The sequence below is a fragment of the Lactuca saligna genome, chromosome 1 (genome assembly GCF_052625555.1).
Source record: "Lactuca saligna cultivar CGN05327 chromosome 1, ASM5262555v1, whole genome shotgun sequence".
Classification (NCBI taxonomy): Eukaryota; Viridiplantae; Streptophyta; class Magnoliopsida; order Asterales; family Asteraceae; genus Lactuca; species Lactuca saligna.
The window spans coordinates 29,845,770-29,861,681 of NC_136417.1; the positions used below are offsets into that span (position 1 = coordinate 29,845,770).

Below are 15,912 nucleotides of genomic sequence, written 5' to 3' on the forward strand. Positions count from 1 at the left end.
TACCAAGTTATGTATCGCTTCATGCAAGGCCACCAATAATCAGGGCGAAGATCCCGATACATCTTCGTTGCCTCGGGGTGAATGGAGAATCTCGACTTGTGCGCCTCCTCCATGAGACCCTGGCGCACACCACCCCAGTAAGGAACCCAGACCCTACAATGTAGGGTCAACAATCCACGACTATCATAGTCGAATGAAGCCACCTGCCCGATGATCCGCTCGCACTTTAGGCGCTCCACCTTCATACCCTCGACCTGAGCCTCCAGAATCCACTCATTCTCAAGCATATATTCCGAATAGGAGCCGCGACCGCCTTGCGGTTGAGTGCATCGGCCACCACATTGGCCTTCCCCGAGTGGTAGAGGATCTCGCAATCGTAATCTTTCACTACATCCAACCAACGTCGCTGCCTCATGTTCAGATTTGGATGATCCATCAGATACCTCATGCTCTTGTGGTCTATGTAAATAGTACAATGGACCCCATAAAGGTAGTATCGCCAAATCTTGAGGGCAAAACAACTGCCCACAACTCTAGGTCGTGTGTCGGGTAATTCGCCTCGTGAGGCTTCAGCTGTCTCGAGGCGTAAGCGATGACGTGCCTTCTCTACATCAATATTGCACCTAAGCCTGTGATATACACGTCACAGTATACTACGAAATCCTCAACGCCCTCTGGTAGGGTCAATATCGGCGCCTCGCACAACTTTTGCCTCAAGGTCTTGAAAGCTGCCTTCTGCTCAGGCCCCCAGCGGAATGTCACCGACTTCTTGGTCAGTCGGGTCAGTGGAACAATAATCTTGGAGAAATCTTGGATGAATCTCCCTTAGTAACCCGCCAGACCAAGAAAACTTTGAATCTCGGATTAGGGTTTTTGTCCGGACCGGGTCTACTCGTCGAGTCCGGGACCCGACTCGTCGAGTCCATCGCTTAAATCCTGCATCCCATCTCGCTTCTACTCGGCGAGTTGGTCCTTCAACTCGCCGAGTCCCAGGCCAAAAATGCAAAATACTTAGATAAAAATAAAAGAAATATGTACCAAGAACCAGGTGCTACAAATGTACTCTGATTTTCATAAAGCATAAACAAAATCAGTCTTTTCTGGCCGTAAAAATATAGATGTCACAATTGATAGGGCTCACGTGATTGTTATGGCTTATGTGATTGATATGCTTTATGTGATTGATACAGATTATATGGTTATGTGGGGCATGCTATGGGGAACTCACTAAGTTTCGTGCTTACCGTTTTGCTTATGGTGTCAGGTATCATCGATTTGGAAAGGAAGAGCCCGACATGATCGCAGCGCACACACCCGTGTTTTCCGCATTATGTGATTTTGGGATGAAACTCTGATAAATATTTTAAATAAGGAATGTTTACTCTTGATTTTGGGTAGTTACACCAAAAAAGAAAACACAACTACAAATTAACGTTATCTTCAAGTGTATATTTTGGGTTTCGAGTTTCTTCTTCGATCGAAATAAGTTACTGATTATCAACAAATTATTGTCTTTTGTTTTGTTAACCGAACAGATAAACACAAATTGCGGTCCCTGAAAATTTAAGATCAAACACATGACGTATATTGTGTAAATTAATATTAATTCAAAGAAAAATAATAAAATGATAACCCACATACCTCTTTATGACAAGTGTAAAAAAGCCGCCCAGAGTTATTTCTAGTTATTGATGTTCTTATAATACCTTTAGAGCCACAATCGTAGTATGCTATTTTTTTGGATTATGAGAAATGAATTTTTAGTAGTAAATTTAACAAGGTAAATGGTTTTGATGCTTGAATTCCTTTATATAATGACATTTACTATGGTTATGGTTCCTGACACTATTCCGGAAACACCTTTCAGAGCCACATTCCGAAATTGATATTTTAGACCCAAACTTTGGAACAATAATTGTCCTAGATTCTTGACACATATGCAGTCATTCCGAACAGTAAAAGGCATAAATTCCTGACATATGTATAGTTATTCTGAAATGGTAAATGTCATATATTCCTGACAATATTTCGAACCATTGTTTCGAAGCCACGTTCCGTACTAGCTATTTCAGAGCCACGTTCCAGACCAACTATTTCGGACCATTGTTCCGGACATTGATTTTGTGTGTAATTGTCGTAGATTCCTAACATCTGTGTAGTTATTTCCAGTAGTAAATGTCATAGATTCCTGACAATATGTGTAGTCATTTCGAACAATAAATGTCACATATTCCTGAAAATATTTCAGACCCTTATTTAGCAACATCAATCTGGAGCCACTTTCTGGGACGACTATTTTGGACACTTGTTCCATACATTGCTTTTCGACCTTAAAATGCACCTAACATGAATCCTCAACTTTGAAATGAAATTAGAATGAGTTCATCTCACGATGATGTTTGACACTGTGAAGAAGAATATTGTTATGTTTGTTTAGAAAATAACCCGTTTTCGGAAGAACCAGATTTCCCACTCCCCGATAAAATGTCTGATGATGTTTTCCAAGCTATGAAGGTTGCTGAAGAAGCAAACAAAAGGGACTCTGAAAGAAGTCGCACACTTAATCAACGTGCAGACGATCTTGTGGAAAAAGTAAATGAAAAAGAAAAATGCGTTGCTGAAGCGATGAAAGAAGTAAAACAATCTAAGAAGTGGATTGAAAATGCAAATAAGGAGATCAATAAGTTGCGTGCAGAACGGGATCGTCTAACAGATGTTATTAGAATTAGAGGATGTTTTATTGACCGGGAACAATATATATATCCCTTACAATTTTCTAATTTGTGGAAACCAATTTAAGTATCTATTAGGTTTTATAACGCTCTTTGCAATAATGTTAATGAAAAAGGATAATCGTCATTTTAGATAAACATACCGTTTCTTTTACATAATTCAGTTTGAAAAGACATTACAATATCCATATTTAAAAATAGATTACATTTCTGACCGATAACTGGGATATTGGATCCGATGCAAACTAGTTGTGTCTACGTGATTTTCAAAGAATTCCATGTAGGTCTCAGTTAGTTCGAAACCATTATCAGTTAATTCGACTCGATCTTATATTGTTGGAGTAGTCCTACGTGTTTCTTCGATGATGTCTATTGTGTTCACAAATTGTCATATATCTTCAGTCATGGTAATGAGGAACATTTGCATGTTATACAATGCTACTTTTCTTCGGTCCTCAGCTGATGAAGGCAGTAATGAAATTTCCAGTATTACCATTCGTTGTTTAGCACGTTGATAATCACAAATCATTTCTAATACATCCGTATCAACAAGACGTCGTTGCTCGTCTTCAATACGTGGTATAACATACTCTATAAGCAACTCATTCTCATTGTTCGACTCACTGGATGTTGGAGACTGAAAATAGAATATACCTAAATTATATTAATATACTATTTAAAAACCAATGCCATAAAAATATTTAATAATAATTAAAAAACACTTCTTGAAACATTCATAAAAAAATACAATTGCAACTAGTCCATCATAACTATGCCCATGGAAGACTGGGTTTTTCATCAGGTCAAGGTGTAACCGAAGATCAAGTTATGCAGTAGCCAAGGGCATTCCACATGATCCTCGACGAAGCAGAAAACCGTGCAAGGAATCAATGATAAGGACTTCATATCCGAAGATCAAGTTATGCAGTAGCCATAGTGTCATATGATGTAGCCTATTAGAGGCATAATCTAGGGTGAACTTGGACACATATGTAATAGTTTCAAGAAATAATAAATCCTTCGTTCTGTTATCTGATGTGTTAAAATGTTATGTGATTTTCTTGTATGGTGACTTGGGAAACTGCAGGACAATACTTGGGACGAGTATGAGTAGGTGTGAATGGTAGTAGAGGCCTATACTACCGAAAGCACAGGACTCACACTTGGATCAGGGAAAGTCACAAGGTTACCAAGAAGCTAGTAACTGATTCTATTTTTTTTCAAGTATGTCATTACCATCGTTTCGATAATGACTAAAAAGATTGTTAATTTCCGAACCTAGTGGTCGTACCGAATTGAGTCCGACTACGATGAGTATGTTGCGTGGTTCAGGGAACCAAGTTCGATGTAGCGTCCGACTTAAACCAAACAATTGAAATCAAAGCGATCAATAGATTATCGCGTTCGTTGTTAAAGAAGTTGGTAGCCAGAAACGCTACATGTTAAAGTGTGATTATATCACATTAGAACATGAAGGAAGGCATAGTCTATTTTAGAATTTAACTCTAAGAGACCTAAGTCTAAACGTGCATCACATGATGATAGGTCATAATTTGAAGTCTAGCCTGAGGTAGAGAGCAGGTGCACGATCGAGTACTGCTTACAGTCAATGAGTCTAAGAGATAGACTTGAAGGAATATAGAAGTTATAATTATTACCTAGGATGAAGAGATGCCGTATGGAGTCATTATACGATCCCTGTTTCGTTGATGATTCCGGGACGTAATCATCCTAAGGGGGAAATAATTGTAACACCCGCAGATCCGGGCTAGTCAATTTAGAGGCAATAGGGGTCGAAAACGATTTTTCTACAAAAAGATTATTTAGAATAAATAATCTTAACCAAGTTGTAGAATATGTCACAAGGTTTCCGTACATATAAAGAACGCCGGAATCCGAGTTATAACGAAGAAGTTATGACCCGTCGAAGTTTCGCGTCGGAACCGGCACGGCGCCGGGAAGCGTAACATAGTAAATTTATGATAGAGAGATATTTAGCCTTAGCGCTCTAAACGAAAGTCGTATAATATGTTAAACTAAGAACACCGATAAAAAGAACGCCCAAATCTGACTTTGTATGAAGAAGTTATGATTTTTCGAAGTTTCGGATTAGCGGTGTACAACCCGAAATTCGAATTTTAGATCGATTGATTTTTAGCCGACACAACCTAAACAAGAATCGAAGATCTCGTTATTAGTAGTGTAACGATAAAAATACAGACGAAAATGGACATCGGATAAAGAAGTTATGAGATTTTAACGGACCAATCCTGTCCCGGCCTGTTAAAAATATAACTTTAAAAATAAAGTCAAAATTAACCGACGGAGTCTAAAAGAAAGTTGTAGAGTACGTCTCCACCTACGCGTGGATATAAAGAACGTCAGAAACGGAGTTCGTATGAACGAGTTACAAATTATAATAGCATATTTACGTATTAAAATAAAGTATAAATCATGTATACGTACACATATATATACATATGTATATATCATTAGAAAGGTATCGATGATGCGGTCATTATAAGACTAATGTTGAGTTCTTTGGACATTAGTTTAGTACAAATATCATTAAATCCATTTAAAATAATATTATAGAGGGGTGTTTAGTTGTTTATATAACTAAAAGGTCATTAAGTAATTATGGAGGGTAGTTTTTGAAAATTCAATTAGTATAAATAAGAGCCTTGGGCTCTCATACTTCTTGCACCATTCTCTTTATTCAAGAGTCTTTCTCTCCTTATCCCCCGAGCATTTCGGTCCCTCGTGATTCAACTTCTCTTTCTGTAGTTTTAGTATAGTAAGGTGAGCGCTGAAGCGCTGCACGAATCTTTCTTAGAAAGATTCAGCGACGAAGTTCTGCCCCTGCAGAGCCTGACTCCTAGCTAAAATCCCCTTGAAAGTAAGTTATGCTTACCCTATTTTAAATATAGTTTATATTTAAAATTAGTATTGTTATTATAAATTTATAATAAATATTTGAGCTATTATTATGACTTATATAAGTGTCGTTATAATATCTTTTAACTACTCGCGGTACGGGGAATCTGGTTTAAAGGGCCGCATAGGGTTGTTGGATTTCAGAAGTGCTATACGCCAAAATGGTCCTGCCCTCCGGTGTTTTATGTCTGGCCCCTGTCTGTACATAGTAGTTGGAAAGTATTGTTTGAACATTTATATAATAATAATAATAATAATAATAAGACTAATAATTAGTCACGGTAATATTAGACTAAAATCTAGTGGTGATAATACTAGGTTTCGTCAAACGAAATTATTTTAAAGTAAACGAAGCGTTGTCCGAGTACCGAGTCACCACCTTCTCAGGTGAGTGCATAGTCTCTTTCATCTTACACATAGATATGAAGTATTTTAATATAAATTACGTGCTATGTGTGCATATTGTCTGAATACTTGCTGTCTATGCTGAGTGAAAGATTTTATACATGTTATAAATGATTTAAACTATATATGTATTTTATATCTACGAAAATGTTGGGGTAAAACATGGGTAGATATAATAGATGAAATATGAGTTGGATGATGAGTTGAGAGGTGATATAGACTATAAGGTGTGGGTGAGAGGTGTACGATGTGACAAGCCTTTTTCCCAAACGATGTCCCCGTCATTCAGCAGAGTATGGATGACAACCACGGACTATCCTAGATAGTCCAGTGGAACAACCTGTAGGTGTTGTGAACGATGTGTTCACCTGGTGTACTCTAAACCTTGGTGATCATGCAGACTTGATACCTAAACCCTGGCGATCATGCAGACTTGGTGCCAAAACCTTGGCGACTATGCAGACTTAGTGCCTATTGTATAAATTCTGGCGACTATGCAGACTTAGTGCCTAAACCCCGGTGACGATGGACTTCATGCCGATTCCTTAGGATGATCCTTAGGAATGTATGAATGAGGAATAGTTGATTCTTAGGGTAGATCCTTAAGAATAAAGCAGATAATAGGGATGGGTAATTGGGTTGATTGTTTGATTGTTTGAAAATAATAATTATATTATTGTGGGTTGAAAACCCTATGTACTCACCAGGTTTCCCAACCTGACCCACTCAGTTTATTTATATCACAGATGTTGATATGAAGTCACATTACACTGAGAGATTTAAAGAGATGTAGATTACTAGTGTAAATAAATGTAAGTTCTGTTTATGCTTATGTTTCTGTATTAACGATGACATCCCAAATGTTTTAAAATGAACAAAATACGTTTCTTCGAAAATGTTTTAAAAACGTATTTATTATGTTTTTCTGGGAACAAATTCTGCAACATTTTTATTAAAAGAAGTACTCTGATTTTTATAAAGCATAAACAAAAATCGGTCTTTTCTGGCCGTGAAAATGGGGATGTCACACAAGGGTTGATCTGTTGTCAACAAGTAGTGTTACTGGTGGCACCTTTTGCCCTGTTATTTCTGTGAGCAACCGACGAAGCCAAATTCCTTGACAAACTGCCATAGTGGCAACCATGAATTCAGCTTCACACGATGACAGGGCTACGCTTCTTTGCTTCTGTGAGGTCTAAGTTACCAGATTCCCATTCATGTAGAATGCTATCCCCACATGTGCTCTTCCCATCTTCCAAATCTTTTCCAAAATCACTATCAGAATACTCTGTGAGGTTGGCTTTATAGTCTCCTTTTGCATATAACAAGCCATAGTTTAGAGTACCCTTTATGTATCTGAGTATCCCCTTCACTGCTTAAAAATGTTTCACAGTTGGTTTCTCCATATAATGACTAATTGCACCAACTGCGTATGAGAGACCAGGGCGTGTGTGTAAGGTACCTGAGTGATCCAACTATACTCCTATATTTAGTGGGGTCCACGGGTTCTCCATCTTCATCTTTAGTCAGCCTTAGTTTGTGTTCCATTGGGCTTCTTGTGGCATTGAGTTCATCATACGTGTCTTGTTTAGGATGTTCTTGGCATAAGACTCTTGCTTTAGAGTTATTCCAGTATCTTGTTGGCTGACTTCGATTCCCAAATAGTTGGTTAACAGACCAAGATCACTCATTTCGAACTTGGCTTTCATCTCCATCTTGAATTCGCTTACATCCTTTGGACAGTTACCAGTGACCAACATGTCATCGACATAGACACCTACTATTAGGATTTTTCCTTCTTTCTTTCTTGTGTACACAAAATATTCGTGATGGCATCTCGCAAATCCCAAGCTCTTTAGGTATTTGTCAAGACATGTGTTCCAGGCCCTGGGTGCCTGCTTCAACCCATACAGGGCCTTGGATAGTTTGTAGACCTTCCCAGCTGCGTTTTGCTTCTCGAATCCTTCAGGTTGTGAGACGTATACTTCATCTTCCAGTATTCCATTCAAGAAGACTGTTTTTACATCAAGATGGTGCACCCGCCATCCACTTGACCCTGCAAGAGCTAGAATTACACGAACGGTTTCAATCCTTGCCACCGGAGCGAAAACTTCCTCATAGTCGATCCCTTGTTTTTGCACGTACCCTTTCGCCATAACTCTTGCTTTATACTTTGAGATTCCTCCGTCTGGACCTCTCTTTACCTTGTAAACCCATTTTAACCCAATTGCTTTTCGACATTTTGGGAGTTCAACTAGGGTCTAGGGTCCACGTCTTATTCTTCTCGATTGATGATATTTCTTCCTTCATCGCATTGACCCATTCGATTTTGTTTTTCGCTTCCTGGTACGTACTGGGCTCATCTTCATTCTGAATCATCATAAGCTCTTCCATGGGAATATGAATTTCATTTGTATTCTCATACAGATCTGTGAGAAGACGATAACGTCGTAGTGCACTACCACCTATGGAGCTAGAGGCGGTGGTGGGAGATGCGGTCTTTGAATCGAGTGTGATTGGTGAGATGGGTGAGCTTTGCGTATCCGACTGGATTATGGGAGTTGTGCTATGTGGGCTTCCTTGGGAACCCAATGGGGAACTTGTGTGCTTATCGTCATTAGCCCAATTACTATCACTATTTAACCCGTAATCATATTGTGGAGTATATGGATTCGGGTCAGCTTCTCCTCCTTGAACATCATCCAAATCAAAGCCTTCCACCGTGAAACTCATTCCAGGAATTACTTTTATTTTGGTTGTCTTCTCCTAATCCCAAGCTTGATCTTCTTCAAACACCACATCTCTACTCACATACAACATTACTGTGTTAGGATCCAGCAATCTATGAGCTTTCGTTCCTCTTTCGATTCTGAGATACACAACTTTCTTGCTTCTATCATCTAGCTTCTTCAGGTGGCTCTTAGCGATTTTCATGTGGGCAGTGCACCCAAATACCTTCAAATGGCCAACATGTGGCTTTCTTCCATTCCACATTTCATATGGTGTAGAATCCTTTATGGCTTTTGTGCTTACCCTGTTGAGTATGTAGACAACGTGAATCACAACTTCTCCCCACAACACATCTGGCACCCCCATTGTTTTTAAGCTGATCCTGACCATCTCTAGTACCGACCGATTTCTCCTTTCTACCACCCCGTTCTGTTGTGGAGAATGGGGTGATGTGTAGTGTCGATCGAGCCCGGTCTCGTTACAATACATGGTGAATTGATTTGAGAGGAACTCCCCTCCTCTATCTGTTCTAAGTATCTTCATCTTCTCACCCGTCTCTACTTCAACTTTGGTTCTAAAATTCTTGAAGGTCTGAAATGCTTCATCTTTTGTTTTTAACAGGTACACCCACATTAATCTACTGAAATCATCTACAAGCAACATGAAATACTTGTTCCCAGCTGGTGTTGGTGGTGAAACGGTCCCACACAGATCACCATGAATGCGCTCCAATATTTTCTTTGCCCTGAAATTTGTACTCGATGGAAATAGGAGTCGCGTTTGCTTCCCACTGAGACACCCTTCACACGGTCTTGATAGGAACACCATCTTGGGAATTCCTTTGATCAAACTCTTTTTGGACATCAATTTTAGTGAGGTAAAGTTCACATGACCTAACCTCGTGTGCCATAGCCACGTTGGATCTCTAGTTTCAACAACCAAGCAATTTTGATTTACTTCTTCAAGTTCTATTTTGTGGAGGCGATTTTGGGACTTCTTGACCTTCATAAGCAATCTACCAGTTCTGTCATGTATCCACAAAAATGGCTCCTTTATCTTGATCTCGTCTCCATTCTCTGATAGTTGACCAAGGTTGATGATGTTACTGCACAAGTCAGGTATGTAGTACACTTCTTGGAGTTTTCTCTGCTCTCCATTCTTACACTGAAAAATTATTGACCCTTTGCCCTCGATTCTGACTTTGGATTCATTACCAAACTTGACATACCCTTGTATTTTCTCATTCAGATCAGGAAACTTCTCTACATCACCGGTCATGTGATTTCTTGCACCTGTGTCGAGATACCATAACATCGACTGATTTGCGTCCCCACTTTTAGTTTTTAGTTTTGGGTTTACCTTCTCTTCATTTAGGAATACTTCACCAACCTCTTCTTTATCTTCAAGGGAGGAAAATATCAATGCAGGTTCGTTGTCTTCTCGTATCAAGTTAGTTTCATGGCTCCTCTCCTTTCTTGGATTCTTACACTCAGCTGCGTAGTGCCCGAATTCCTAGCAGTTATAGCATTGTATCCCACTTTTATCTTGACTGCCATATGCTCCATTACCTCCTCGTTGGTGATGCGAGCCACCTCTTCCTCGACCGCCACGACCTCCATTATTTTGACCTCTACCTCTGCCTCGACCTCGTGAGCCTCCAAATCCTCCTCGATTCGACTTAGATTTGGAGTCACCTTCTCCCTTTTTCTTTGTTCTTTCGGACCACTCTTGATGAGTTAAGAGCAGTTTTCAATCATCACTTTCTCTATGCCCTTTCAATCTTTCTTCATGAGCTTTCAATCGGCTTATTACTTCCTCCACACTCATTGTGTCCAAGTCCCCAAATTGCTCAAGAGTTGAGGCAAATTGAAGGAACTTTGACGATACTGCCATGAGCAACTTCTTCACTACATAGCCTTCTTCTATAGTTTCTCCCAGAGTGCGCATGGTGCTGACTACATTGGTTACCTTCGCGGAAAAATCATCAACACTTTCTGTCTCTTTCATGATCATGGCCTCAAACTCAACTTTCAAGGTCTGAACTCTTGCAGTCTTCACTCTATTTGCCCCTACAAACATCGTTCGCAGGGCTTCCCATGTTTCTTTGGCCGATTTCTTCTCAGATAGTGACATTACAAACTCTTCAGGAATCCCTTGGTAAATGAATGCTAGTGCCATCTTGTCCTTCTTTACCTCCACCACCGTGTTGGCTGTTTGAGGCTCAACAACATCCCATACACCATGGGCTTGCATGAACACGCGCATCTTGATTGCCTATGCCCCGTAATTACTCCTGGATAACATCGGATAGTGGAGGGTGATTTACCCATCCTTTTCACCATTGCCATTGCTTCCCGACATCTTTTCACGAGACTGATACTTGGGCATACACCAGGTTGGGCTCTGATACCACTTTGTTGGTTTTGACAGGCTCTTCACAAGGTTCGTGCAGAAGAGAAGTAACAGGGGATAAAAGAAAGTTTTACAGAGGGGTAATTTAGGCAAAGGTTTTGTGATGTATTATTCAACTAGAAGAGATGATTACAACATACACAATGCCTAGGTATTTAAACCAATGAAAATGCAGAAAAATCGGGAATACTAACTACTAGCTAGAGACCAGGTAAGACATTCTTACGTGGCCTTGATTTATTCTTCCTAAACAAAAAAACGTGCTTAACAACTTTTGAATTACTTCAACAAGCTAACTCCATGTTACTAAACAGATGGGAAAGTTTTACGAGTTATTTGAAATGGATGCACATGTTGGAGCAAAAGAACTTGATTTGCAATATATGAAGGTAAAAAAGCTGTTTGATTTTGCCATTTTGGTGTAGAATAAGAATACTCTTTCCAATTTACATATATTCACAGAGGCTACTGTTTCTCAGGGAGACCATGGATTCCCATAAAAGAACTTTGCACTAAATGTAGAGAAGTTGTTGATATTCTTACATACATGTATATCAACCTAATATTCTTGTAGTCATGATATTATATGATATGATTGTAATTATTATTTGCTTGAACAGGGCTACCGTGTTCTGGTTATTGAGCAGACAGAGACACCTGATCACCTTGAGATGACACAGAGTGCAGTGTGTTGAGCTGCCTATTGTCCCAACTAAGACCAATGGAAATCATAAAACCTATCAAATCACTAAGCCCTGAACTGAAAGAGTACTACTAAGACAAACAAGAAGCCTTGTCATAAATGAGTTGATACCACTTGAAGAGTTCTGGGATGCAGAGAAAACTATGTGTGAAGTGAAGGAGATTTATAATCAATCATGTTTGAATGAATTCATGTCATGCTCATCTGATTGCCTACCAGAAGTACTCTCTGATCTAATAATGAATACAGGAAATGTTGGTAGTTATGCTCTATCAGCCCTTGGGGGCACTCTGTTCTACCTCAGAAAGGCCTTCCTGGACGAGTCATTGCTTCGATTTGCAAAGTTTGAGCCACTTCCATGTTCTGGATTCAATGACCATACATGCTTCTTGATGCAACTACTCTAGAGAATCTTCAAGTTTTTGAGAACAGTGTAAATGGAGACTCTAAAGGCTATCTTTTAAGTTTTTGAGAACATCATTGATTTTTTCACATTTACTTCCTAATCTCATATTATATCATATATCCATGATGCAAAGCAACTAAATCTTTGAGGTTTCTAAAATGTTTTTGGTCTCTGTACCAAGTGAAAATGACTATATTTGGGACTTCAATTGCAAAAATGAGATATACTCGGGGACTAAAAATGTAATCTGGTCATAGTTTTAGCCCAAATTGATATGTTGTGGTTGTTGAAATGGTGGTGCATGTAGTGTATCCTTATTGTTAACAACCATAGAGGCAACTGTTGTGGATCGTCAAGGAGAGAAAAACCCACTTGCAAATCGTATGCCAAACACGGATGATATGGGAATGGGATTCTGATTTTTACATTTTGAGGGGCAATAAATGGGTTATATCGAAATTAAATGTACCAAATTTTGATGTTTTATCTTCGAATATATATATATATATATATATATATATATATATATATATATATATATATATATATATATATATATATTTGATAATTTGATTTTTTACAACTGATACCAAATAGAGTATTTGAAGAATCATGACCTGGCCTATATAATATTATCTAGTATTATTACCAATTCATTATATAACCTTGTTCTTTTGGGGTATATCTCTATGTTACTAAATAACTATCATGATGATATACACCGAAAAATGTGTATTGTTTCATTCTTAAAACCGACTGTCATATCTTCATTTTCTCATTATTTAATCCATGTCAAAATCATATATATATATATATATATATATATATATATATATATATATATATATATATATAGATAGATAGATAGATAGATAGATAGATAGATAGATAGATAGAGAGAGAGAGAGAGGTTCAAATGAGAACCAAAAAAGGTTAAGAACCGTAAGAACCTTTAACTTTAGATGTTTATAAAGGGTTTAGGGTAACCCTAAACCCTTTATAAACACTCTAAACCTTAAACCCTAAACCCTTTATAAACATCTAAAATTAGAGATTCTTACGGTTCTTAACCTTTTTTGGTTCTCATTTGAACCTTTACCTATATATATATATATATATATATATATATATATATATATATATATATATATATATATATATATATATATATATATATATATATAATCACTTTAAGAGCATACATTGAAATGCGTAAGTGATACAAAAGGAAAACCAAGAATATTAGCTCAACTTAAAACTAACTCGAAACAAAATAAAGATTGTTCGATTACAGCTACCTTAAATAAATATATAAATCCAAAATCGTTTATCCTTGAGTCTCCATCTTACCTCTTGAATCAAAATTCCGCCCGTTTTCCTTATTATGTAATTTTATATCCCTCTTCCAATTTTCATGCCTTATCAGTCTCTTCCTTTTCATTTCTGCTACATTTTGGTGAAAATCTCTATTGCCATGTGAGATTTCTTTTGCTTTGCTTCCAATTTCCATACCCTTTTATGGCTTTTCCATCTAATTGTAGTTTCCAAATTTACTTCTTTTTGCTTTAAGATTTTCAAATATGAATTTGGGAAGATTAATTTAATAAGATCCAGATCAACTTCCCCAATCCTTATTCATGTTTCTGTATCTATATATGCTAATGAGAAGAAGCAAGAACATGGGCCTCAAAAACACTATAAAATTCTTGTTTTGCTGAGTGTTTTCTATTTGTTAGTAGCTGCTACAATTTGTGAGAGTAAACAAAGTAGCAACACCCTTGAGATCATGATCTTCATTGTGTTGTTGATAGGATACATTTACATTCTCTTCTTCTTTTGTGAAGAATGAAACATTATCTTCTTTATTCAATGCTTTCTGATTTCCTTCATTGAAATGCTTCATGTGGGAACATAATGGAAAATTCATTTTCTTGAGGGTGATTATGGTAAAACTAATGAAACTCATTAGTTTTGGTAACCCTAATCCGAATTAATATTGCTTGCTTCCAAAGTAAGTAATGACGGCCCTACCCTAATGAAACCCTAATCGTGTTTAGTATATAAACAACTCTTCCTTTCCAGAAGACGGACGGTTTTTAGCTCTCGTTTTTCCATCACACATTCACAGAACCCTTTAGCACAATAGCTTACATTTTCTATGCCTAGAAACGTAGGTGTCCGCTTGGATTATCCTAGGCTGAATTTCTTGTAATGCAGACATAGGGTAGAAATATCAATTCGGAAAGTGATATCACGATCCAAGTTGGTATCCAGATCTCCACTGCTAACCCTAACTCTCCCAACATCCCATGAACGCCATTTATGTTCCTTTAATAGACCTGTCAAACAGTCATTGATTGAAAAAGTTGGGATTACAAAATTGGGTGTGTTTATTGAAGCCGGTAGTGGTTATGGTCAATCTTCGGATAACATACATTGTCATCATGGTATCACTTCAGCTGAGGTTAGTGTTACAAAATTTTTTATCAATAGATAATGTGATAAAATTTGTGACTTTGTTCTAGGTTGATAATATTATGTATTGTTTGTGACAGATTGGACAACTTTCAACCATTCCTCCGAAGAAAAGAACAAAAGAAGCGATTGAATTGTACAGATGAAACAAAAAGGATATCCCACATGAAGAATTTCATGGAGCTTTCATCTTAGAAAAGATTGGTTACCCAAAGTCAAAGGGGGAACTGAAATTGATCAACACCAATGTCGACAACAACCCATCTGTCGTATTTAACTACTTTAGCCACCCTGACGACTTAAGGAGTTGTGTTCATGGAGTTCGGATGATGGAGAAACTCATGAGATTGAAACCTTTCCTTAACTTCACTCAGTGTGACAACGAAACTGTCAACAAACTGCTTAATATGAGTGTCACTGCCAATGTCAACTTGATTCCTAAACATACGAATGACACAGAGTCACTCGAGCAGTTTTGTAAAGACACAATGATCACCATATGGCACTATCATGGTGGATGCCACGTTGGCAAGGTGGTGAACAATGATTATGAGGTTATGGGTGTGCATAAGCTTCGAGTCATCGATGGGTCCACTTTTGAGCAATCCCTTGGCACCAATCGTCAAGCGACTGTTATGATGATTGGAAGGTACTATAACGCATTTAATTTTTGAGTTTGTTATTGTTTGGTTTAAATTGGTGTATATTATGTATACAAAAATGTGTATTGACCCATGGGTATTGTGCAATGTAGGTACATGGGAGTGAAGATTTTAATTAAGAGAAAGGTTACGAAAAGAAGGATCGTGAAAATAAATTAATGCAATGTGGAATGGTGATCGTGATGCTGATGTTATTTTAATTTTGTGAAAATTAATTAAGATAGAAATTCTTTGCAAGGATTAGGCATCAAACATTTAGTTTGATGGTATTTGAATCGGTCTTTTAGACATTATACCTTTAAGATAACAACTTCAAATCCCCTATTTGCATTCTTTGTGAGAGATGTAGAATATATATTAACTCTGAGACTTTTAATTCTCCACTCCTATTGTATTCTAAGTGCTTTTGATATTTAAGTTGGGTACCAAGTTTGGTAGAGTTTCATTTGA

General features: G+C 37.7%; 1 protein-coding gene and 1 pseudogene across 2 annotated transcripts; one reads left to right on the forward strand and one right to left on the reverse strand.

Annotated features, from left to right (window-relative positions):
- Positions 1-10,553: 10,553 nt before the first annotated feature.
- On the reverse strand, positions 10,554-11,069 carry LOC145004336 (uncharacterized). The gene has a single exon (XM_078963231.1). The coding sequence runs from the start codon at positions 11,067-11,069 to the stop codon at positions 10,554-10,556; it is 516 nt and encodes a 171-aa protein (XP_078819357.1).
- Positions 11,070-11,530: 461 nt separating this feature from the next.
- Positions 11,531-15,912, forward strand: LOC145004345 (protein HOTHEAD-like; annotated as a pseudogene). The gene is made up of 5 exons (XR_013662351.1): positions 11,531-11,605; positions 11,837-11,904; positions 14,663-14,789; positions 14,881-15,449; positions 15,555-15,912. The product of XR_013662351.1 is annotated as a protein HOTHEAD-like (transcript).